The 25685-nt window shown below is 37.0% G+C and overlaps 1 protein-coding gene across 1 annotated transcript in view; it reads left to right on the top strand.

The window, feature by feature from the left end:
- The first annotated feature begins 403 nt into the window (after positions 1-403).
- The window catches only part of LOC131873975 (uncharacterized), a 30334-nt gene continuing 5052 nt past the window's right edge, over positions 404-25685 (top strand). The window contains exon 1 of the mRNA XM_059217168.1: positions 404-466. Coding sequence (XP_059073151.1) covers positions 404-466 — 63 coding nt within the window. The remainder of the gene's footprint in view (positions 467-25685) is intronic.

Here is a 25685-nt window from a genome sequence, read left to right on the forward strand (position 1 = left end):
GGAAGAGTATGGCTGTCGGGGTGTTGATTTTATAGGTATGGGCCTGGGAGCATCTCCCAGTATGCAGGCTGATTGTCGATGAGGCCAAAGATCCACAACAACCCATAGTTTATAGATATGTTGGATATGTGATGCACCCCCATCTGGGAAAGCCCGATTATTGGAGATGACAACTGGACGATCTTATAGTTGTCACATGGAGACCTTATAGGGGTCTGGAGCCATGGGATGATTGGAGAGTTGTGCGCAAAGACCTATTCATGACCCGACCTCTTATTGGTAGATCAGCGCTAGTAGTTGAGCATTTTGTTGTTACTCGAGTGATGAGGTAGTATGGCAGACCTCAAGGGATCTCGCAGGAGTTTACTGCATACGCGCGTTATGCAGATGAGGAGAGGCGGGGATGGGGACCGAGGCTATCATACGCCTTGGGCATGCAAGAGCTGATTGGGTTACAGTGGCTCAGGTGGGATTACCTGGATGATATTGCAGATGTGAGGGTATTGCCCCAGTATAGGGATTGGTTTCAGCAACATCCATTCCCGAGATTTACGGATCCAGTAGAGCAGGCACCTCGCATAGAGGAGGTAGAGGATGATGCCCTCGCAGAGGGACAGGGACATGGATAGAGGCAGGGACAGAGAGCCGAGGCTCTGAGGCTAGCAAGTGGTGATCTTGGTGCTAGAAGCAACAGGGTACCAGCTAGTGGTTGTTAGGATTCCCAAAGATACTGAGAGAGGGGGGGGGGTGAATCAGTATCTGACCAGTAAAAGAACTTTCTTAAATTATAACATGAAAAACAATTCAAAACTATGTACCGGTAAACCAAAATTAATGCAGTAAATAAGAATAACAACCACAACATGAAAGACACACCATAACATAATATTTTTAATGAGGAAACCCAGTGTGGGAAAAACCTTAGTGGGATTTGCGACCCACAATATTCGCTTACTGACCAATAAGGGAATATTACTATTTACAATAGGGGCCTGCACATGCAGGAATGCCAAGTGCCTAGAGCTCACTGCTCAGTTACAAAAGAAGTCTCACTGACTTACAAAAATGGATTATACAAATCCAATGTCTTGTACTACTTCAGATCAACATCTACTATGCCAGATTCAGTACCGGTTTAAGCTCTGCAACATACATAAACCCTAATCTAATATCTGCCTTACAATTTGTATATTAGGTTTGCATTAATCCTTCCATCTATCACACACTAAATGATCTACAATGATCTCATACTTATATGAGTCGCATTACAATTCGCCATGTCAGCTTACAAAAGATTTTACAATTAAATACAAAATATAATTAAACAAAATTCCTGTCGACCATGGTGCCGGTAATCTTCCTTTTCAGTGTAGTGTCTGTCAGTGTCGGTGCCTGTCGGTATCACATGATTGTAAGGTTTCCATCAATGACAAAACCTTCAATCACCTACAATTTCTCATTGGAGTGTGTATTTGCCAACAGTGGTAGGCAAGAACAAAGAGGAGAGGGCGAATCCCTAGGGGCTGTTGGAGTGAGGCTGAGCGGAGTGAGGGTAGCAGAGGGTGGTGGAGAGGAGGAGAGAGCAGCTTTGAGACATGTCCGGTAGAGGAGAGAGGAGCAGGGGGGAGCTGGAGGCGGGGATGGAGGAGGCGATGGAGGCCGAGAGCCTGCGAGGGATTAGGGGGATGACACAGAGCGGTCGATGAGAGCACGCCTAGTGGGTTTGCAGTCACAGTTGATAGTGGCACAAACACAGCTGGTGGAGCGAGACTGACATCTAGTAGATATTAGAGTAGAGAGGGATCATGAGTTAGTCGAGCTTAGAGAAAAGAGGGATTGTCAGTTAGCTGAGCTTAGAGCAGAGCATGATCCTCAGGTAGCTGAGCGGGATCGTCAGCTGGTGGAGCTCAGGGAAGAGTGCAATCGTCAGGTCACAATGATGAGGGCAGAGCAAGATGCTCTTTAGCAGGAGGTTCTCCATCAGACGAGTTGAGCAACTTATTATGTTCTGGCTTACAACGCAAAGTTCGAGTAGCACAGTAGGTTGTACCATATTCATAGTATATGGCTCGATCAGAGGGAGCTTGGGCACCTAGGCAGGATCCCGGTCAGCAGGCTCCACCTCCTCCACCACCTGGCGACGAGGAAGAGGCAGAGAGATAGATTTTCCTTTTGTAGCTCTAAGATTTGTTTTGTAGACACACCCATTTTTTGTAGCCCTTACGATTCTTGCTTCGATGGGAGTTTGTATATGTCAGTTGACAATATTTTATACCCTGAGACTTGATCATTATATATATATATACGAGATCTTGTTTTGACTTCATTGTAATTGTGTCGATCGATTTATTAGATGCTTTTCTATATGCTTTATTCTATATGTATGCATATCTTTTCAGTATAGATGAATGAATGCAAATGGATATGGATGTTTGTTTTTGTTTCTTTTCATATGCAAATAAAATGGATGAAAATGAGTAATGAGTAGTGCAAATTTTTTCTTATTTTTCAATGCAATAAGATAAATGTAAATGAGTGATAATGAATGTATGGATCTATATAAAATACTCATGTATGCAGCTAACATCTCAATACACAAGTACTCGATCGGAGAAACGATGAAGAAGAGACCACTTAGCTAAGAAATTATGAAGCTTCAAACTCTCATTCAGAAGGTAAAGAGATCATTGATGGACTTGAAAAGCACTAAGAGCGGGGGGGGGGGGGGGGGGGGTGAATCAATGACACCAAAACAAACACAACTTCAAACACTAACTGGTAGATGAACTTAACCAAGCATTTAAACAAAATACATGCTATCCAAAATGAAATAACAACATCCACATAAAGTAGAACATCCACCATAACACAAGTGTTTATACATGGAAAACCCAAATAGGTAAAAACCACAGTGAGATGGAACTCACAAGTTAACTATCTGCAGTAATAGATAACTGACTGGTTAAGGTCCTTACAAAGTGCTCTGCTAGGAGCGAATCTTGTTAGAGATCCCAAGCTTGATTAGAAGCTTATACCCTGTTAAGAGTACTACCCTGTTAGGAGTAATCTCACTGGAAGATTTGAGAATCCAAACTAATGGATCACCTTGTTAGAGGATTTGTACAATGAATCTTGTTAGAGTTTACCCGGTTACAAGATTTAATTCTGTTGTAATGATTAGAAAACAACAAGAAAGGTTTGATCTGTTTTGAATAGCACAAGACTTGCTTGATTAGATCATTCTAAGTACATTCAACACTTCTCTTCATCTTAACACTTATCGCTCTTCAACAAAAGATTTCACTCTTTATGCATATCAATATTCACATAAAATCCTCTTCTATATCAATTCACTCTTTTAAATGATTCACTAAGACATCTTTAAATAGACATACAAATCTTATGTTGGCCATAGGAAATCAAAACACAATTTTCTAGGTGCAGTGTATCTAGATAAGTAAACATAACTCATCACAAAAATGACCGTCAAGAAAACGGTGCTAGTATCTCATCACAAAATCAGATACCGGTTAGAATAGTCAGTACCGGTTGGAACAAAACATGCGAACCATTGTCCTGGAATCTTCCGTTTGATCTCCATCTTCATTTTCATCTTCATTTTGATGCCAAATTAATGTAACCACAGGTTATCTCTTAAGCACATACCGATTGACACAAATTACCAGTTAGAGATAGACCTTAAACATACTGGTTAACAGTGTAAATCAATGAAGTTACACCGGTAGTCATTGTAATCATATGTGTGTGTGTGAGAGTGTTTCATCAATGACAACAAGTGATGAATACATTACAATCATCATCAAGCCAACAATCTCCCCCTTTGGCATTGATGGCGACACTTAAATTTTTTTTTAGAGTAATACAATACCGCTAAGTGTGCCTACACAACATATTTACATATGTACTCATATTCCCCTTTTAATGCAATACTCCCCCTTAATGCATGCATAAATACAAAATTTTAAAAAAACACACATACATATTATTACTCCCCCTTTGACAATAATGCCAAAATGATAAAGTAAAATATATACATATATATAGAAAATCTGTATCAGAGTGTTCAACATATATTATAATTTTTTTTTAAAAGTTCATGCATTGGCTAGTCTCATAAAAATGTCATTGAAATTCTGCTTCATCTGGGATAAAGCATTTTCCCATGATTCTAATATGTTAGCAGTATACTCATAGGTAGACATCATCTGGGAATAGAATTCTTCCATTGAGTCTAGCGTGTAGGTTTCAGGAGTAGCAAGAATAGCTTGTGCATTGGAGTAGGCTCTCTGAAGAATGTCGACCTGTGAGGTGAGCCGACTCTTGAGCTCTCTTAGAGATCAAAATCTCTTAGCCTTCTCATTATCATTCTTGTTCAGTCTATCATGCAAATCATCTATAGACCGGTTAAAGGCATGAATGGAGTCCTAGAGTGGGACATATGCCTTGCATAACCTTTCCATTTCTTGTTCGGTTTCATCTTGACTCTTAGAAATGTCAGAGTAAAAGAAAGTAACATTGGAGGTAGAGGCAAGATACTTCCCTCCAGATTCAATAGCTTTCTTCAACAGACTTCCATTATGAGATAAAGCCATTTTGCCACTTTCAATGTTCTTAGCTAGTTTATCTCCATATTTCTTCTTGTGGCTCTTCTCAGCAGACATTTGAGCAGCATCTTCAAGTGATTTGATTTGATCAGACACATCTGCAACTAACTGACCAAGTTTGCTGATGGGTGTAGGAAGATGTGGAACAACTATTTCCGGTAGTAAACCAGACAAAATTTCTACTGCATTCTGGATTGTCTTTGCTTCAATCCTTTGCTCTTTCATTCTCTTCTTGTGTGCTCAAGATTGCATAACATTAGCAATCTTCATCATTTATGATGCACTCAAAGTGTTCATGGGTCCTGAGATACTTAAAGAATCATCATAATCATCATCATCTTCAAGTAGTTTTTGATTCACTGGTTCAAGGGGTACACTCTTAATGATAGCTCTTTTTGTGTTCTTCTCTATTGTATCTTCAGTTAGCTGAGTGACAACTTCCTCAGTAGACTGCTTTTGAGTAGTTTCAATGACCTGTGGAGTTTGGGGTTTCTCCAATTGTTCTGTTGCCAGTTCATTGTCCACTATTAGTTGAATATCCGGTTGTTCAACTAATGTAGCCTATACTTTAGTGATTGTAGGAGGATCCATATCTGGTGCAGTAATGTCTCCAGATAGGTCTATTGTGTCCTTACCATCTTTATCAACAAGAATAATGGAATCATCCTTCTTCTTGATTGGATAGACTACGCCATCTTGAACAATTTCCTCTTCATCCATTTCCGGTCGAGGAACATCATCTGTAGTATCATCCTTATTGCTAGAGTGGATGACTTCTTCCCTCTTTTTGATTACACAAGCTAGCTGATGTGTCTTAGACTCAACAACTGATCTTTTTGCATTAAGAAGCTTCGATCTTGTACGAAAGAGGACAAAACCATGGAGGTAGCATTCAACAAACTGTGCACGTACTTCTCACTTTAAAATCAAAATATACTTTGTATTTCTCAATTAAAGCACTAATTCCATCCGATGATAGATTGGGAAAATACTGTACAAATATTTCATCAATAATCTTCTTTTCCAATTGAATTGCTTCCTCCCATTTATCTAACAGAGTATTATACAAAGAGATTGAAATATCTTTTTCCAAGTCATGCGGAAATCTATTCTAATGACCCAAATAAGTTATTACCTGTTGGATTACTTGCTTCTGCTCATCTTCAGTGAAAGAATCAAAATATTCTTTGACATTATCAAACCTATTTCTTCCTAATGTCTTTATTGTCCTCTCAAAAACTGTGTCAGGTTTGTAGGTAGCAATATCTATAGGTGTAGTTGCCTTCGACACTACCTTTACCTTCTTGGGTGTTCTACTGGTTGCTTTTTCATTCTTTGGTTCTTCTTCAGAATTTGTACCCTCAGACTCTGCTTGCAAAATCAATTTCTGATTTCTCTTCTTTGGTGCATTCTCCTTCTTTACATATACTTTAGATGCTGGTTCCTTCTTGGTTAGGACACTCCAAGTCACCTTTGTGGTCTTTTTCACAGGAGATTTTTCATCAGACTTCTTTTGCTTTCCTTTCACTTTAGCTAAAGGTGCAGTATCGGTTTCAGTTGGTGCAACTTAGACTACCACAATGTCGAATTTTGCCTTCTTTTTATCTTTAGGCGATGCTAACAGGGTATTAGCATAGTTGACCAGTAAATCATGATTAACCTCATAGCTCATATCTTCCATCTCTTCCTCTCTAGGTTCAATTACTTGCATCAAGCAAAAGTCAGTGGTAACCGTGAAGATTATGTCTTTTGCAAAGTGTTTTACCAGATCTTCAAGTAACCTCATTCTCATGCTCATCTTTTTTTGAAATTCATTAAAATGTTTGTTCACAATAGTTGAAAAAGTATTCTTCACAACCTTAATGTTATTCTTGATTTGTGCATTGACTGATTGTTCCTTGGACCATTCAATATCTCCAATACCTAGTAGGAAGTTCTAAAAATAGAAAAAAAACCTGGCTAATAGCTGACCATATTTGAACTTTTGTGTGTTGTCCTTCTTAATGGATTTGGAATTTAAAAATAATTGGTCTCTGATGGCTTCACAAATATCATAGTCTGCATTATCAACAATCATTCTATGTGCTGTGTGAATTGCTGCGGATGGAACACTGTTAAGTGTATTGGAGTAGAATACCTAGTAGCCTATCACCATTGCTGCAAGTTTCACAGTAGGGTCTCTAATATTGCTGATAGAGAAAACGCGCTTATCAGATATAGAACCGGTTAACTTGAAGACAATATCCTTTGAAATTCTTCTTAACACATGAATTTCACCAGTTGAGCAATAACCCGTTATAGCCCCAATAGCTTCCTTGGTTATTGTATGGGTCCTTTCCAATACATATTCTCTCTATGGACTCAACTCAAGATGATTCTTATGTGTTCTTCCTCAAAATCTTCAAGAAAATATGCGGCATTATGAAATCCTTTTTCAAAAACCCTAGCATATTTTGTTTCAATCTTTCCACTCTTATCACAGAGTGATTTCAATTGAGTATAGATGTTTAGAGTTCCTAAATCTTCTATCTTGTAATCTATATAGCTGGACAAGTCACCTTTGACCACAACACCGCTCAGGACTTGCGATAATGCATTATAAGACATAATTACAATACCGCTCGGGACTAGAACATTGATCAGTTTCAAGCCATGAGGATTCCAATGAACCAGGATGTCACAAAAGTGACTGAAATATGTACAGGCAAAAGCAAAGATGCATGAAAGAGGGAATGCCAATGTTGCATTGATAGATGGAGCACTTGAGTACAAGAGGTGCCTGTTTACCAGGTTTTCACTTGCTTGGCAAAGATTCATTTTTTTTTACCAAGGTGCATGTTTACCAGGTTTTCACCAAGGCATTTTCTCTCTTTTTCCTTTTTTTCCTTTTTTTCCTTTTTTTTTTCTTTTTCTCTTTGTTTGGATTTCTTCAGGACTTTTTCTCTGATTTTTAGGATTTCTTCAGGACTTTTTCTGATTTTTAGGATTTTTTCAGAACTTTTTTTGATTTTTATGATTTCTTCAAGACTTTTTTAAATTTTTATGATTTCTTCAGGACTTTTTCTGATTTTTCTAATATCTTTAGGATGTTTTAGCTGCATAGGCTGCTGGAGCAAAAAATATTTAGGTGAAGAATTTCTTCAGGTGGATGGTGTTGATCGGTTCACAGAGTTGTTCTCCTTCCGATGTTGAGAGTTGATAGGCACCAGAGCCAAAGGCTGTAGTAATGATGTAGGGACCCAACCAGTTGGGTTCAAACTTCCCTTTGTTTTCTCGAAACTGTTCATTCTTAGTGTTTTCTCTTAGAACAAGGTCACCAACCTGAAATTCTCATTGTCTAACCTTCTTGTTATATCCTCTAGACATTCTCTTTTGATATGCTCTTAGATGATCAAACACCACTTGCCGACGTTCATCCAACAATTTGAGTTCTTGCAATCTATCTATTCTGTAGTCTTCATCAGTAACAAGACCTTGCAAAGAAACTCTTAGAGACGGTATTTCTACTTCAATAGGTAATACTGCTTTGGACCCATACACCAAAGAAAAAGGTGTAGCTCCAGTAGGTGTTCTGATACTTGTTCTATAAGCCCACAAGGCAGGATTGAGCTGTAGATGCCAATCATTTCCAGATTTATTTACTATTCTGTGTAAGATAGTCAACATATTTTTGTTAGATGCTTTGGCTTGTCCATTACCTTGAGGGTAGTATGTAGAGGACCAATGTTGTTTTATTTTGAATTTTTCACAGAGTTCATTTAGATCTTTGTTGTTGAACTATCCTCCGTTGTCAGTTATAATGGATGAAGGTATACCATACCTACAGATGATATAATTAAGGATGAACAAAGTTACGTGTTTACCGGTTGCTTTGATGAGCGGAACCGCTTCTACCCACTTAGTGAAGTACTCAGTGGCAGTTATGATAAACTTATGTCTGTTAGATGATGCAAGATATATTTGGCCAATTAGATCAAACACCCACTGTTGAAAGGGCCAATGTGTAACAAAGGGTATGAGATCCCTTGTTGGAGCGTGTATAAGGTTCCCATGTAGCTGACACTTTTTCACAGGTTTTAGCAAATTTTATAGCTTCTTTCTCCATGTCTGGCCAGTAGTAGCCAACCCTTAGTAGTTTTCGTGCTAAAGTTAGACCGTTCGAATGGGATCCACGAACACCTTCATGAACCTCAGATAATGTGCGTTGAGACTCCTCAATTTCTAGGCATCTAAGCAAAGTACTATCTAAACCTTACCTAAATAGGTCATTAGCAATGATGACGTACCGTGACACATTTTGGATTAGGTTTCTTTTTTCATTTTGGGAAAGATTAGCAGGGACAACTTGGTCACGCAGGTAAGAGTAAATGTGGCTATAGCGAGATGAGTCATGTCCAATAATAGAACAAACCATCTGGGACTCGGGAGAGTCATGGGTAGGATAATGTAACTCTTCCACTAGCAATTCAAAGTGAAAATTAGTTTTTTGTAGCTGTGGTATAGATGCCAAGGTGGTCATTGCATTCGCTGCTCTATTTGCTGCTCTGGGGATCTGCTGAAATGAGACAAAGGTAAAATATTTCTTAAGATCATCCACCATTCTCTTATAAGGCATCAGTTTCTCATCTCTTGTCTGATATAGATCATTGATTTGGTTGATAATGAGTTGAGAATCCCCATAGATGTGTAATTCAACAATCTTCCACTCGATGACCAGCTTGATCCCATTTACCAAAGCTTCATATTCTGCAATGTTGTTTGTGCAAGGGAAGAAAATCTTGTAAGCTTTTGGGATTGAATGTTTTTGAAGAGTAATAAAAAGTATTCTGGCACCAGAACCATGTTGAGTAAAAGACCCATCAAAGAACATCTTCCATCATTGTTGAGTAAGGTGCATGATTGGTTCATCTAGAAATTCTATATGTAGAGGTTGATTGTCTTCAAGTGGAGCATCAACAAGTTGGTCTACAATAGCTTGTCCTTTGATGGATTTATGTTCCACATAAATTCCGTAAGAACCATGACCCATTTATCTAGTCTTCCTGTGAGCGTTGCTTTACTGAGAAGATGTTTGACTGGATCAATCTTAGCTACCAACTTAATAGAGTGTGCTAACATGTAGTGTCTTAATTTCTGTGATGCAAAGACTAACGCCAAACATGCCTTTTCTATGATTGTATAGTTCATTTCATAAGACACCAATGTTATACTGATATAATATATGGCTCTTTCCTTTTTGTTCTCATCCTATTATGCTAGAATTGCCCCCAGTGAAGTATCTGTAGCTGATATGTATAGAATCAATGGCTTACCTTGAATTGGTGGCATCAATATGGGTGAATTAGAAAGATAATATTTGATTTGTTTTAGATGTTGTTCACAATATTTATCCCAGTTGTATTGAACTCCTTTCCTTAATACCTTTGTGAAGGATTGAGCTTTGTCTGCTAGCTGAGATATAAAATGCCTTATTGATTGAAGACGTCCTTGTAAACTTCTCATTTAATTGATATTCTTGGGTGGAGGCATTTCCACTATAGCTTGGACCTTTTCAGGGTCAACCTCAATTCCTTTCTTTGAAATTATGTAACCAAGAAATTTTCCTGATGTTACTCCGAATGCACACTTTTTAGGATTTAGCCGAAGCTTGCATCATTCCATTCTATCCAGTATGTGGCCTAGTTCTTGAATATGCGTAGATCTCTTCATGGTTTTTACTAGGGTGTCATCAACATAATATTTTATGTTTTTGTGCATCATATCGTGGAAGATAGTGGTTATTGCTCTTTGGTAAGTTGCTCTTGCATTCTTTAGTCCAAATGGCATAACATTCCAGCAAAAGGTGCCCCATGCACATGTGAAGGCTGTCTCTTCTCGATCCTTAGGAGCTATCTTGATCTGATTGTAACAAGAGAATCCATCCATTAATGAATAAATCTCATATCCAATAGTCATATCTATTATCATATCAATGTTGGGAAATGGAAAATCGTCTTTCGGACATGCTTTTTTGAGATCCCTGAAGTCTATGCAAACTCTAATAGACTTATTTGCCTTTGATACAGGTACTATGTTTGAATCCATTCTGCATAGTCTATAGCTCTGATAAATCCAACTTTTAGCAATTTTTCTAGCTCAGCCTTGACTAGAAGTGCCACATGAGGATGCATCTTATGAAGTTTTTGCTTGACTGGTTTAAATCTTGGTGTAATAGAGAGATGATGCATGATGAGATCAGGATCTAGTCCTAGCATATCAGAGTATGTCCATGCAAAGTTGATCTTCTTTTCTGAAAAGAGGTTGCTGAAATCTTTCAATTCTTCTGCTGATAGTGATTGAGCTAAATGAATGATATGTGGCATTTCCTGACTTCCAATATTGACTGGTTGAGTTGGTTCAATCAATATCGAAGACCTTTCTTGGAAGTGACTTGGTAGCATATCAAGTATCTCACCTTCAGGTGCCTCAGAGAGGTTTTCACCTTTAGGTACATCCTTTATTTTCACTATTTTTGATTCTGACGCCATCAAATCTCTTATTTTTCTTTTTTTTTTTTGATTTTTGTGACTGAGATACTTGATGTATGTTTCAGTCATTTTCTCGCTTTAATCACTGGTGGAAGAGCTCATTGGTTCTACTGCATTAAGATAACAGGATAGTGTGTAGTCATTGGCGAAGGTGGGTATATTCAAAGGTTGGTTATAAAGAGTACAATCAATCAGTTCAGGATGTATCAAAGATAAAGTTTGAACAGGTTCAAGGGAGTTCATGGTACTATTATCACAACTTTGGACCGACCAGTTGAGTTCCAGAAGACTACCTTGCGTATGTGTCTTGAGACCAGGAAGAGTTACAACATGATTATTGAAATTCATGTTAGTATTTATTGGACCTAACCCAACCAACCTACTTCTAGCATCGTCACCTACTTTAGACTGGACTACATACCATGGTGTGATAGTAATAGGGTCAGCAGACAACATCTCAACATTCATGACAGAGTAGTCATAATGTGTTGTTGAATAGTTGTTGTTATAAATAGAGCTTCTGTCCAAGTTATCAGAGTCATAAGATGAAGTTTCTGACTCATCTTCAAGTGGTTTAGTAAAAGTATATATAGTATCAATACCTACATCTTTGATGCTGCAAGTTCCTTCATGATTTGGTTCATTGATTACTTGTATTTGACACACTTGTGGACATGATGGTTATGTTAATCCCTGTCGTTTGTTCCATTCAGCTTCCTCTGGATTGATAATTGGTCCTGCTTCTGTAGCTTCTAATTCTTCTTTTTTAGTTCCATACCTGATTTGTCCTATCTCATTAGAGGGAGAGTTAGTAGGTGAAAAATTTTCTTGTGTTCTTTCTTCCTCTAGCTGTTGTTCATAGTCTTCTTGTCTTTTTAGTCTGATATCTTCTATTTTTTTTTGTATCTTTAAGCGTATCAGCTCTTGTGCGTCATCTGTGATATCACTGGATTATTCAGGGGTTTCTGTAGTAGATGCATTTGAGAGATGGTCTGGACCCCATTCATACTCATTTGAATCAGTTTTTGAATCATCTACTTGTTGTCTGCCAGTATACGTGACTGGAATGTTCAGTGGTGCAAACAATTCTTTGATTCTGTATACTTCTTCTCTCATATCTTGTAGGATTTCTACTTCCTGTAGTGTTATAGCTGATACAATCAGAACTTGATTACCATCTGCTTCCTCCCTCTGGGTTGGTAATTCTTCTTGTTCATCGTTACACTCGTCCTGAGTTTGTTGAGTATTAATTTCCTGTGATGTTGAAGGTAGTACCTTTTTCCTCCACTTAGGTTGATGGTGAGGAGTACGTTTCTAATTTGATGACTTTCTTGGATCGTATCCCAGTCTAGCTTTATTGTTTGTAGACTTAGTTTGTAACTAAATAGGTTCAACAATACCTTCTTGATGCTTTCCTAGAGGACCGGTACCTGAATATCCCATGCGTTGAAGCATCTTATAGCCTGGACCATATTCTATCGGGGAAATCTCACAATGTCATATTTCTTTGTTTGTGCTATCTTCTTTGAAAAGCCATTTGAGAGCAACATCCTCTTCTATTTCACCTATAAGGGAAGTAGAGGGCTGTATAAAGAGACCATCATAAATGACTTTTGGAGTTGAAATTTGTGGCTTCATAATCTCTGATGGTTTTTCTGACTTTCTTGGTCATGGAGGAAGAGACATTAGTGAGAGTACAGGCTCTATCTTGTAGCCATCCATGTCAGTGTTTGTGATTTTCAATTTCTTCTCTAAATATTTCAGGAAAGATTCCAAAATTTCAGCTGTAGAGGCTTCTCTATTATGAGAAACATAAGCATCAACACTCTGCGTTAATGCATTGTAGGTATCACTTGTATTAGCAGGAATATTGACTTCAACTCCATTATAAGGAAATATCAAGCACTGATGATACATAGATGGTACTGCATTCATTTCATGAATCCATGGCCTGCCCAATAAGATGTTATATGAAAGAGGAAGTTCAAGGACCTAAAAGATGACATCTCTTTCCATAGGTCCTACCCTGATTGGTAATAGTACTAGACCTTTAGAGGTTATTTCTTCTTCATCATAAGCTTTGATTGTTATTATCTTTGTTGGATCAATAACATTTTCATAAAATCCTAGATGTGTCAGTAGATTGTAGGTACAGATATTCAACCCAGTGCCTCCATCTATCAAAACACGTTTAACTCGGTGTTTATGGATCATAGCTTCGATGTGTAATGGCTGGTTATGTGGGTGACTCAGTGAATTATCATCATATTTAGAGAAAGTGAGGTAATGAGGTGAAGTCAGGTGACCCACCATAGATTGAAACTGATCTACGTCTAAATCTTTAGGGACACTAGTGGTGAACAAAGCGTTATCTAGGATCTCTTTATGAGCAGCAGAGATCTTAAGCAGTTCCAAAATGGATCTTTTCAATTGTTCGACAATACTATAACTAGGAGAGGATGATGAAGTCAGTTGTTTTGATTTGGTCGTGATTGTGTTTGTTTGTCTATTTGAAGGAGTTGGTAGGTTTGATGATGTTTGAGCGAAAGTTGAGAAACTAGCTCCGTGGAGAGTAACCTTCTTTTGAGCGCGGGTCACAACATTAGCAGTTTGTGCTTGATTTTGTTTATCTTTGATTATGACCATATTGCAATATTCAGGTTGGGAGGATTCAATCATCCTGATCACATTGTCATTGTTTGTGTAGGTATAATTGACTCTAGCACCTCCCTTGGATTTTGAGGAATCTCTTTGTTCATAAGTCGGTAAGGGGTCTTTAAAGGCCTTATGATCAACATTAGTCGCGTGATTTCCAACAATGATTTTGCCAGCATTGATGAGATCTTGAATTTCATGTCGGAGTTTCATGCGGTTGTTTGTGTTATGTCCCTTGTTTTGATGGTAGTCACATTATTCATTTTCTCTCCACCATTTGGGTTTAATTTCTGGATCATATGGTCTAGAATTGTCTGGAAATGTTATCATATCATTTGCCAATAAAGTTTTAAAAGCTGATTCATATGATTCATCTAGAGGATTAAACTCACCCTTAGGCTTTGAAAGCCAAGGTTTCTTTTTAAACCATTCTCTTGATTTTTTTGGCGGATTTTCTGCTGCAGTTTCAGCTGCCTTGAGTGCTTGCATGCCACTAGCCAAGTTAAATATTGTGGATTTTATTTTTGCTTTAACGGTGTCTAATACTCCATCATTAACAATATTTCTGTTGTTATCTTTGTCGTACTTCCAGTATTTGTTCTGTTCTTTAGAACTAGAACCTTGCAATGTTTCTTTCCAAAGTGATATATCTCCCTTTTTTATAAGCACATATTCCATTCTGAGGGCATTAGCTACCATTTTGTTGAATGAAGGATGTACTTGCATCTGGATGTTGTATTTCAATTCTGGGATTAAGTTGTTAACAAAGATATCCATTTTCTCAAAATCTGGAATTGTTCGTGAATATCTAGAGAACATCTTTCTCCATCGTTGGAGAAAAGTGAGAAAGGGTTCTCCTATTTTTTGTTTGGTATTGCAAAGCTCTATCATAGTGACTGGGTGACGAATGCTATAGGAGTATTATTGTAGAAATAGTTGGATCAATTCTTCAAAAGTTTTTATTCCCATAGGTAGACTTGAGAACCATTCCATAGCTTGCCCTCCTAATCTTCTTGGGAAAAGGCGCATGAGATACGTTTGGTCGTGCATGACCTCCATACATAAAGCATAAAATTCTCTGATATGATCTTGAGGATTTGTATTCCCGTTATATTTGTCAAACTTAGACATTTCTAAATTTGAGGGAAATGGAGGCATGTATAGGTTTTTGTCAAATGGGAATAGGCATATTGTGTCCAGAGAATATTGTTTTGGTGATTTATCTTTGTTTTTCAGTTCTATGATCTCAGTTTGCAACGCTTGTAATTGTTAGTTTAACATTCCCAATGGTGTCTCTTCCTCTTTAGTGACGAGGGTCTCCACATAATAACAAATAGGAAGCTTAGCGCCTTGTTTTGCTAGTTCTAGGAAATAGTCTTCTTTTTCTCTAGCCATGATAACCTTCATCATTTTTCGGAAATCTTTATCCTTTTGATATTTATGAATATCGTTTTCTGGAGGTTTAGAGGCTTCAGATTCACTTGACGAGGAATCACTATTGGTATCATGGATGCTGATGTCATCATAAGTTTTGTGTTTAGTAGCTTGATTTTCTCGCCTTTCTCCAGACATGGTGGGAGATAGGGGCTGACCAAATACTGGTAGATCATAAATTGGTATTTGTGATGATGGTTTATTTGAGACGAGGTTTTCTACAAAGAATGGATTGTCATTTGATGAAAAGGGTGTTCCTTGTCCTTTGTCTGTTTTGCTGCGAGAACTTCTGGTTTGAATGGGCATTACAACCGACGAGACCGAGAGCTAGATGTGTTGTAGAAGTCAAGATCAAATTGTAGCTAGTTGTTCATTTTAACATAGTGATTGAGTGAAGTAACTAATATCTGGTCTGGTTTCATGAATGATCTATCCTGTGTTAGACGTTATCTAAGTTAACTTAGGCTTGATAAGTAGTTGATGTGAACTAGCTGGAAGATGATCGACAAAATCATGCAACGCAACGACAGGGGTACACTATCAAGGTTGTTTATGCTTAGGAGGGTGATAACCAATTTCAAGCTCGCTGTAAACTATTTTAGGCAAGTTTGACTATTCTGGATTGACAAAATTAGAGATTTGTACGACAGGTTTTACAGGACCAGACGACAGTGCAATAGCTTCAAGAAAATGACAATACTGTTTTGTACGAGTTGCTACCTAAGACCCTACAATAGATGGGCATGTCTGAAATGACAAATTGATAAATGCAATGTTTTATCGTATGACACAAGATTCAGGATAAAATGATAGTTCTCAGATCTGGACGACAGACAATCAGGGCTCGTACGACACAGGATGGAGGCTAAAATGACAGACTATTAGGACTGATGAAATATTGTATGACACATAATATGAAGCAGGACGATAAAATAGAAGACTCGTATGACTGTGTCTGGACAAAGACTAAATTTTGAGTTTTTAATGACTGAGTATGACCAGTTTTGAGGTAGACTAAGTTTTCACTGACTGACGAGGACTAGTTTTTGACACTGACAAAGTTTATCACTGAGTTATTCGGTATTGTTTTCTCCATTTTTGGTATTTCAGTTTCAGTTTCAGGGAAGAAAACACAGAAAACACGTAATACGAATAATAACTCCAATAACAACATGCAAACCCTATGGAAGTTGGCTTAGCGAAGAAAACCTTTGCTTGTTGACTTAGGTACACACCAAATAGCTAATCAAAATACGACCGCTGAGTCTCACACAATAGATTCTCAACACCGTATTAGCCGACTCCAAACGCTAATGGGGGCACGATATGACAAGTGTCTTGGGAGAGTTACTATCTCTCTTGCACAAAGATTATCAACCTTTTGGAGGTGAACTGGGTAGCTTCTAATTTGAATTGGAACTAGTAAGGGGTCCGTTCAGTGTGTCGAGGTATAAACTCAATTAAGAGGTCTCCTAGCCTTGAAAACGAAGGTTTAATATACTCAAAGGTACAAAGGAGAGCTATTCTCGAGCACTATCGTTGAATCGATTTTCATCAAATCACATTTGTATTATAGTGGGTTGGAGTACTTGGCATTTAGCCTTCCCACTTGGGTCGTTCCCCTCTCACCGGTCGTAAAGGCTATAGAGTTATGAGCTCTTCGGGAGGGCAGGTTCGCTAAAGATATACAAATATCAAACTTAAAGAAAATGCCTCAAGGGTCTGGATTTCTGATTGTCTATACAGACAAGAGCATACTCTCGTGCCTCTCAGAATTTTCTTAAAACACGAAATACAAATTTGTTCTTTAACTAGATAGCAATTTAGGTGCCTAAAAATGAATTTAAAGAATACATGATGTTTGGTTGATTCTCTTTAGGCAACCTGCAAAAATAACACATAACTAGTCATGTTGTTTTTATTATTTGACAGGTGTATGTTTGATTGATAAATTCTTTGACAAGCGTTCTGCAAGAAACTGGTTAGGCTCTTAAAATCTCAGGCAGACACAAGACAATTCAGGGTTAGCGTTAGTGTAATAAAAATTGAACAAAAAACCTAAAGAATGAAACTTGTTTTAACCCAACAGAATACAACATCGTACGACAATTCTCACAGAAGCAAATGACAAAATCCTTTTCTCATACAAGTTAGGATTGAGCATAAAATGACAAAACATAGAATCAAATATTCAGAGTATAAATTCGTACGAGCCCATTTCCTGATTCGTAAGATAAAATAGAGATCTTGACTGAATGTCGTACGATACGGTAATACTACTCGTACTATATTTAGCAGCGATTGTATGAATGAGACCTATAGGATAGAAAAAAAGTGAATTTTAAGGCCGAAAAAAGTAGTCTTATGCCCCACGGTGGGCACCAAAAATGTGTTTGAAAAGTGAACCTGTATCTGTATCTGGAATACACAACACTTCAATTAATTCATTAGATGCATGGTTAGTAAATCAATAATCAATGAATAATAAACCATTATAAAGTGACCCATTGCCTTCTAGTAGATGCAAGTTTAGATTTCTCTGAGATTGTTAAGCTATTAAGTGACTAGACAACACCTAAACAAAGGATTTTTAATCTATATGAGCATGGATTTAAGCTAGATGGATGCAAGATTTGCAAGATTTAATCTAACATGATCTAAGCAATATATGAATATTTAAGCTAAATGATTTAAGCAATATGAAATAACTAATATGCAATATCTCAATGCAAATTCTCAATGAACCTAGAGCAAAAATAACATAATAACAATATATTCTCTAGGATTTTTAAATGAGAGATGAGAGCCTGAAGTTATAGAAAATTCAGAAAGGAACCAATGGCTAAGATCAAATGATGATGAGTGGTCAAGATTTTCCAAGAGGAAGCACAATCCAGGTGAATTGATGTGATTGGATGCTTTTCTCAGTTTTAAAGGAAATTGAACTAAAATTAAGATAAAATCAGGAAAAAACTGATTTATTCTCTATTTCATTCAATTTTAATATTTAATTGTTTTAATTGCTTTCTTTGAGATTGTTTATCAAATTTTAATTTGTTTTTCAAGATTATCTCCAATTGATTTCTTTTCTCAAATTTTAATTCTTTTTTCCCAAATTAATTCCTCTTTTTGATGATTTAATGGCAAATTGATTTATTTAATTAAATATGCTAGGATATTCAATAAAATAAATAGGATAATTGTTTTAAAAATGATTTACTTGGAATGATCAATTAATTAAATAAACATTTAATTAATATTGGTTGATTAATTTTCCATGTGACATTGATGATTAAAGAAATTAATTGTGTACTCAAGATTGATTTAATTGTCCTTGGTTAGGACCTTGGTGATGAAATCGAGATTAGGGTCTCATGGTTTAGATGACCATTTTTAGGGTATTACACCTACTAGCTAAGAGATATGTTGTACCTACTAGGACTTTAAAAGGGGTCACATGTGGTCTCAAGGGGTCACACATGTGTTAGAGAACATGTGTGTGATGGACTTGAAAAGCACTGAGAGGGGGGTGAATCAGTGACTCCAAATCAAACACTAACCGATAAATGAACTTAACCAAGCAGTTAAACAAAATACATGCTATCCAAAATGAAATAACAACATCCACATAAAGTAGAACATGTGCCATAACACAAGTGTTTATACGTAGAAACCCAAATAGGTAAAAACCACGGTGAGATGGAACTCACAAGTTAACTATTTGTAGGAACAGAAAACTGATCGGTTAAGGTCTTACAAAGAGCTCTACTGAGAGAAAATCTTGTTAGAGATCCCAAGCTTGATTAGAAACTTATACCCTATTAAAAGTAACCTCGCTGGAGGATTGAGAATCCAAACTAATGGATCACCTTGTTAGAGGATTTGTACAATGAAGCTTGTTAGAGCTTACCCAGTTAAGGGATTTGAATCCGTTGTAATGATTAGAAAACAACTAGAATAGCTTGATCTCTTCTAAGTAGCACATAACTTGCTTGATCAGATCCTTCTAAGTACATTCAACACTGCTGATGAGTTGAGACATTGTCATATTTCTATTCTCAGAACTATTGAGTTTTTGTCATCTTTTGGTTTTCATAGTAGTAGTGATGTATTGGAAGTTTACTATGTGTATACCATATGTTAAGCCTCAACCTATTAAATCATGTTTTATCTTTGCCAATTTATTCCTACAACCATGCCATTTATCCCTGCAGCCATGTGATTTATTCATGTTGCCATGCGGATTATTTAGGGCAATTTCATATGTGAAATAAATAGATGTCTTGATTAAATAAAATGCGTATGTATGTTCTTGTATGTTATTTATTTTGTAGTGCAGGGAATAAATGATTCTGCGGTGGATGTTCACTTTTCACGCGAGTTAAAGTAAAGGATACTCAAGAAGATGACTAAAGATCAAACTGCAGAAAAGCTGAGAAGCGTAAGGAATGACATAAGCAGAGCAATCAAGCGATACTACCAATGTCTAACTTAGGTGGACATTGAAGTTGTAAATACCGCCATAGTATGTTATGACTGTGGTTCAGTTTAGATTCACATTTCCTGCAACATAACTCCAACTATCTCCTTTCTCGGTCAATCATCCACCTCTTCTTTTCGGCATGATTTGTGTTGTCTATTGTAAATGATTTATTTTTAATAATAAGCTCTTCTTCTTCTCAGAGGGGAGATGGAAAGAGAAGAAACAAAGCAGAGGATCTTTTCCTAAATATTTTTGAGTTTTCTTTTCATAATGAATCATGTAATGACTTCCAAAGAACGATGAATAAAAATATGTTATTATGAGCTTTTAGAGTTGTTTTTAGGAAGCCTAGTATCACTCATCCAAGGGGGCCCACTTGGTGAGTGTTCCTGCGTGTTTGTTAAGATTAGTTTTCTTTCCTTAGCTATAGTAGACATTCTTGCATTGACTGTTCCTATAGCCAGTGGAAATAGATCCACTGACTGATCCTGCAGCCAAGGCAGAACAGAGTAATTTCTGTTTATCAACATTGAATTTATCCAGTATTGCTTTTATGAGTTTATGCAGAAGTTTTCCTGTAGCCTTTCTATAGTTTTAATTCTTGATTATCGTTTCTGCATAATGTTAGTTGCTGCAGTAATGTAGAATAGTTGTCCCAGGAACTTAGTGCATATATAGTGCAGACCCATTTCAAGTATTACGTCCTTGGGTTGACAATCAAATGAACACTAGCTACGAAAATAGTGACTTTACCAAATGAATGTCCAAACTTCGGGTTGAGACTTCAACTAGAGTTAGTATTCTTATTGTTGGGTTGAACATTTTTGGCGCTGTTGCGAGGGATGGTGTCAAACTAAGAACCTATTATGGTTATTGTATTTTCAGTTTTCAGTTAATTGTTTTTTTTTTTGGCATACCTGATTGTTCAAAAAATTTCGTGAATCTGCATGCATAGGCGAAGAAGAGATGTTCTAGGTAGATTTCTACCCAGTCATCGTAATCATGCAGAAAATAATTCCTCAGATATAAACCCTTTTGCTAAACTTTATCAAACCCCAGAAAATTTGAACCATCCTGAATCTGAATTTCCAGAAGGTAGTCTTTAGTTCCTCTTTGGACCTCAAGAAGAAGAATTTCATATAGTAACTACCCCTACAAGTCCAATGCAAGGAAACCGACCTCCTGGTGGAAATAATCCACCACCACCTTTGGACCCAACGTTTGAGTTCCCCATATCTGATCAACATGATAATGCTAATCTCAAGAACATTCCAGCTTCTTCCCTCCCTAAATTCTATGGATTGGTGACAGAGGATCTATATACATTTTTATTTGAGTTTGATGTTCTCTGTACGAGTTTTTACTATACTACAGATGCCCATAGACTCAAAATATTTCCTACCACCTTGAAGGAATCATCTTTAAGATGGTTTATGAGCTTGGGTAGTAGCACAATCAATACATGCGATGAGATGAAACAATTGTTTCTTGCAAAATATAAAGAGTATTGTAGAGGCACTGATCGTCATGGGGATGATATTTTTAGAATGACACAGAAAGAAGATGAGAGTCTTGAAGATTATCTGGTGAGGTTTCTGTTTAGTGTCAAAAAGTCCAAACATAGTACTCTAAATGAAGATTCCCTCAAGTTGATATTTTTGAGGGGAATCAGTGATGAATGCACTGATTCTTTGGATCTTATGGGAGGAGGTGACATTACATAGTCCACTTGGGTTGAAATAGGACATATTTGTAAGAAGTATTCCAGATCCGCTTCTAAAATGAACAAGCGTTTCAAGCCAGGAGTATCTTCATCAGCATCTGGTACTGGAGTTTCTAGAATAGAAATTAGCCATTTATTGAAGGACTTTAAGGAGGACATCATAAATAATATGGCTACTCAGTTGGATACACTTTCAACTAAGAAAAAGCATGAAGAAGCTGATGCATTTCTTGTAGAATTTTGCCCTCATTGTAGACAATGAAAGAAGGATTGGAGATGTAAAATGGTTGCAAATGTTGAGGTTCCTGACTTCAAGCCAATACAAGGTGAGGATGAGCAAGTTTTCTATGTTGCTCAAAGGAGGCCAAATTTCCAAACACAAGGTATGCCTCCGGATCCACTTTCTTTTTTTGGTTATAGTGAAAATTCTTATGTACCAAATAACCAATGGCAATCACCATATGCTCAACATTTTGGTAATTATCAAAACTGGTATGGTTCTCAAGGCCAAGGGCAACATTTTGCTAATCAAATGCCACAGTGACAGCAACCACAAGGGAATTCGTATCCAACTCAGGGTCAAGGAAGTCAGTTTTAAGGGAATTGGCAACCTACTCCTCAATGGAGGGGGGGTCAGCCATGGACTGCCCAATCTTTTGGTTATCAATAACCGAGTCAGCAGCCACAGCTGCCTGCAATAATGCCTTCTCCTGCAGCCACTACTGTCCTACCTAAACCAACACAATTGCCCACTCAACCAATGCCAAATGCTAATATTAAATCTCAACAACAACAACAAGCTTATTCAACTAATCTTAATCAATACCCAACCTATTCTCTATCCCTAAGTGATATTCACCTTCGATTTGGGACAACTTTGCCTAATCCATCTCATCCAGTTATCACTGAGGTACAAGAAGAACAAGAAATCTCTAATCCAACAGATACAATATCTCAAAAGCAGATATTACCACCATTTCCCCAAAGATTGCAAGAAAAGAAAGTTCTCATGGAACAAGAGCAAGGTTTTGATATTATAGATCAACTTAAACATGTTTGTGTTAAAATTCCATTGTTGCAAGCAATAAAAGATGGTCCTATATATAGTAAGGCACTAAGAGAAGCATGTTTAAAAAAGCCTGGCAGGAAGAAGAAGGATCTGCAAATAGTGCATGTTATGGGTCAACTGGCAGATATTATGTTAGGCAAGGTTGCAATTCTAAAATATTCTGATCCAAGTAGTCCTATTGTAAGTATAGTCATTAATGGCAGCCAGATAAGAAATGTTTTAATTGATTTAGGGGCAACCATTAATGTGATGACAAGAGAAATAATGAAACAACTTGAAATCAATAGTCTAAGGCCTACACCCACAGTTCTACAACTTGTTGATAGCTCTATAATGAGACCTAATGGAATAATTGAAGATGTGGTGGTTATTTTGGATTCCTGGGAATACCCTACAGACTTTATGATTCTATCTCCAAAGGCAACACTGGGAGGATATTCGGTGATTTTTGGAAGACCTTGGCTTGCCACAATTGATGCATATATTGGATGTAGATCAGGGGATATGACTATTTCAGATGGGAACTCTACAAAAACATTAGCTTTGTATTCTCCTGCACAACCTCAGTTGGATCAACAACAAGCCGTTTGGCCTATTTTGGGAGAAGAATCTGAGGAAGTTGACTCTATTAATCACCTTATGATGATTAATCAGGGGCCATTTATGCAATTACATGATGAAGACTCAAATCTTTATCAAATTTTGATAAATGATTTGATACATAAACAACAATTGTAGGAGTTGGTACCAAATATTGCAAATTTAGACTTTCCTACAGCCACTGATGTATTGCATACTTTGTTGCCGCAGGAAGTCTGTACTTCTCATTTTTCTGATATGTCCGAGATTGATCTTACTACCAAGATATAAGTTGATTTGAATAAATGTTTGAATATCAATAGAGATCTTTCAGATACTCAAAATGGGGCCATTGTAGACTTGCAGAAATATCATAAAAATGCTTTTGCATGGGATTACAAGGATATGCATGGAATAGATCCAACATTTTCCACCCACCGTATCTATATAAAAGAAGAATGTTACCCACTTAGACAACTACAAAGAAGAATCAATCTTGCATTAAAAGAAATAGTTAAAGAAGAGTTACAGAAGTTGTTAAAGACTAGGTTTATCTATCCTATCTCTGATAGCCAATGGGTATCATCTTTAGTAATAGTCCCTAAGAAAGGAGGAAAATGGAGGGTATGTGTTGATTATAGAGCCTTGAACTTAGCAACAAGAAAATATCATTTTCCATTACCATTTGTGGATCAGGTATTGGATTCTTTGGCTGGTAAAATATATTTTTCATTTCTTGATGGATTCAGTGGTTACAATCAGATTCAGATAGCCCCGGAGGATCAAGAAAAGACAACATTTACTTGTCCTTGGGGCACATATGCATATTCTGTTCTTCCTTTTGGGTTGTGTAATGCTCCAACCACTTTTCAAAGGGTAGTGATCAGTATCTTTTCTGATATTTCTCAAGACATCATGTAAATCTATATGGATGGATTTACAACTTATGGTTCTGAATTTGAACAAGCATTGGAGAACCTGAAAAAAGTTTTGCAGCGATGTGAGGACTATAGTCTGTCATTAAATAGTGAGAAATGCTTCATCATGACGCAGGAAGGAATAGTCCTTGGTCATCATATCTCTATAAAAGGCATACAGGTGGACCCAACAAAAATTAAAGTCATTCAGCATATTAATGCTCCAGTGAAGCAAAAAGATGTAAGAAGTTTCCTTGGTCATGCTGGATACTATAGAAGGTTTATCAAAGATTTCAGCAAAATTGCAAGTCCCTTATATTCACTGCTTACCAAGGATATTGAATTTAAATGGACCTCTGCATGCAATGAAGCTTTCTTGAAGCTTAAGCATGCCTTGACCCAAGCACCAGTTCTTAAAGGTCCAAATTGGTCTTTACCATTTCAAATTCATACAAATGCATCTGATTATGCAATAGGGGCAGTATTAGGACATACGATTGACAACTTGGAAAGTGCAATATATTATATTAGCAAGAACTTACAGGGACCTGAGTTGAATTAAACAATCATTGAAAAGGAAATGTTAGTTGTTATATATGCACTCAACAAATTCAGACACTATATCACAAGATATCCCATATTTGTGCATACAGATCATACTACAATTAGATATCTTATGAACAAGCCTTCAATTACTGGTAGATTAGCTCGCTGGTTATTGTTGATGCACGAATTTGATATCATAGTTGTTGATAAACCAGGGAAGTCTAATGTAGTTACAGAATATCTTTCAAGACTTTAGTTACAAGAAGATTCTATAGTAATAGATGATGCTTTTCCAGATGAACATTTATTCCTTATACAAGCTCACACTCCCTGGTATGCAGATATTGCCAACTATCTAACTACTGCTAAAATGCCAATTCATTTCTCTCTTAAATAAAGAAGGTTGTTAGTAGAAATTTTTTTTAACTTCTCATGGATTGCTCATTGTTTGTTTTATATTGGGTTTGACCAAGTCATGAGAAGATGTGTAAGGAAAGATGAAACATATGATATCCTGCATGCATGTCATGATGAACCATGTGGAGGACATTTTGGTGCCAAAAGAACATCACTCAAAATATTAAATACAGGATACTATTGGCCCACATTACACAAGGATGCAACACAGTATACAAGAAAATGTGACAGATGCCAGCGTATGGGAAGACCTACTAAATCTGATGAGATGCCATTATATCCACAAATATTAGTTGCACCATTTGATAAATGGGTATTAGAGTTTGTTGGCCCAATTGATCCACCTTCTAATGACAAATCCTACATTTTGGTATGTACAGATTATGTAATAAAATGGGTGGAAGCTTGTTGTTGATACATGCAAGAGACAATAAGGAAGTAGAGTTTCTTTATGAGGAGATATTTACTAGAGATGGAGTACCAAGAGAAATTGTATCAGACCAGAGCCCACAATTTACTTCAACATTGATTGCAGCTTTGGTAAATGAATACAATATAAGGCACAAAAAATCTACTCCATATCATCCACAAGCTAATGGACAGGTAGAGGTTACAAATAGGGAGCTTGAGGCTATTCTTACTAAAACAATATCTGTTCATAAAAAATACTAGTCTCATAGGCTTTCAAAAGCAATTTGGGCATACAGAAC

The sequence above is a fragment of the Cryptomeria japonica genome, chromosome 3, assembly GCF_030272615.1.
Source record: "Cryptomeria japonica chromosome 3, Sugi_1.0, whole genome shotgun sequence".
Lineage (NCBI taxonomy): Eukaryota > Viridiplantae > Streptophyta > Pinopsida > Cupressales > Cupressaceae > Cryptomeria > Cryptomeria japonica.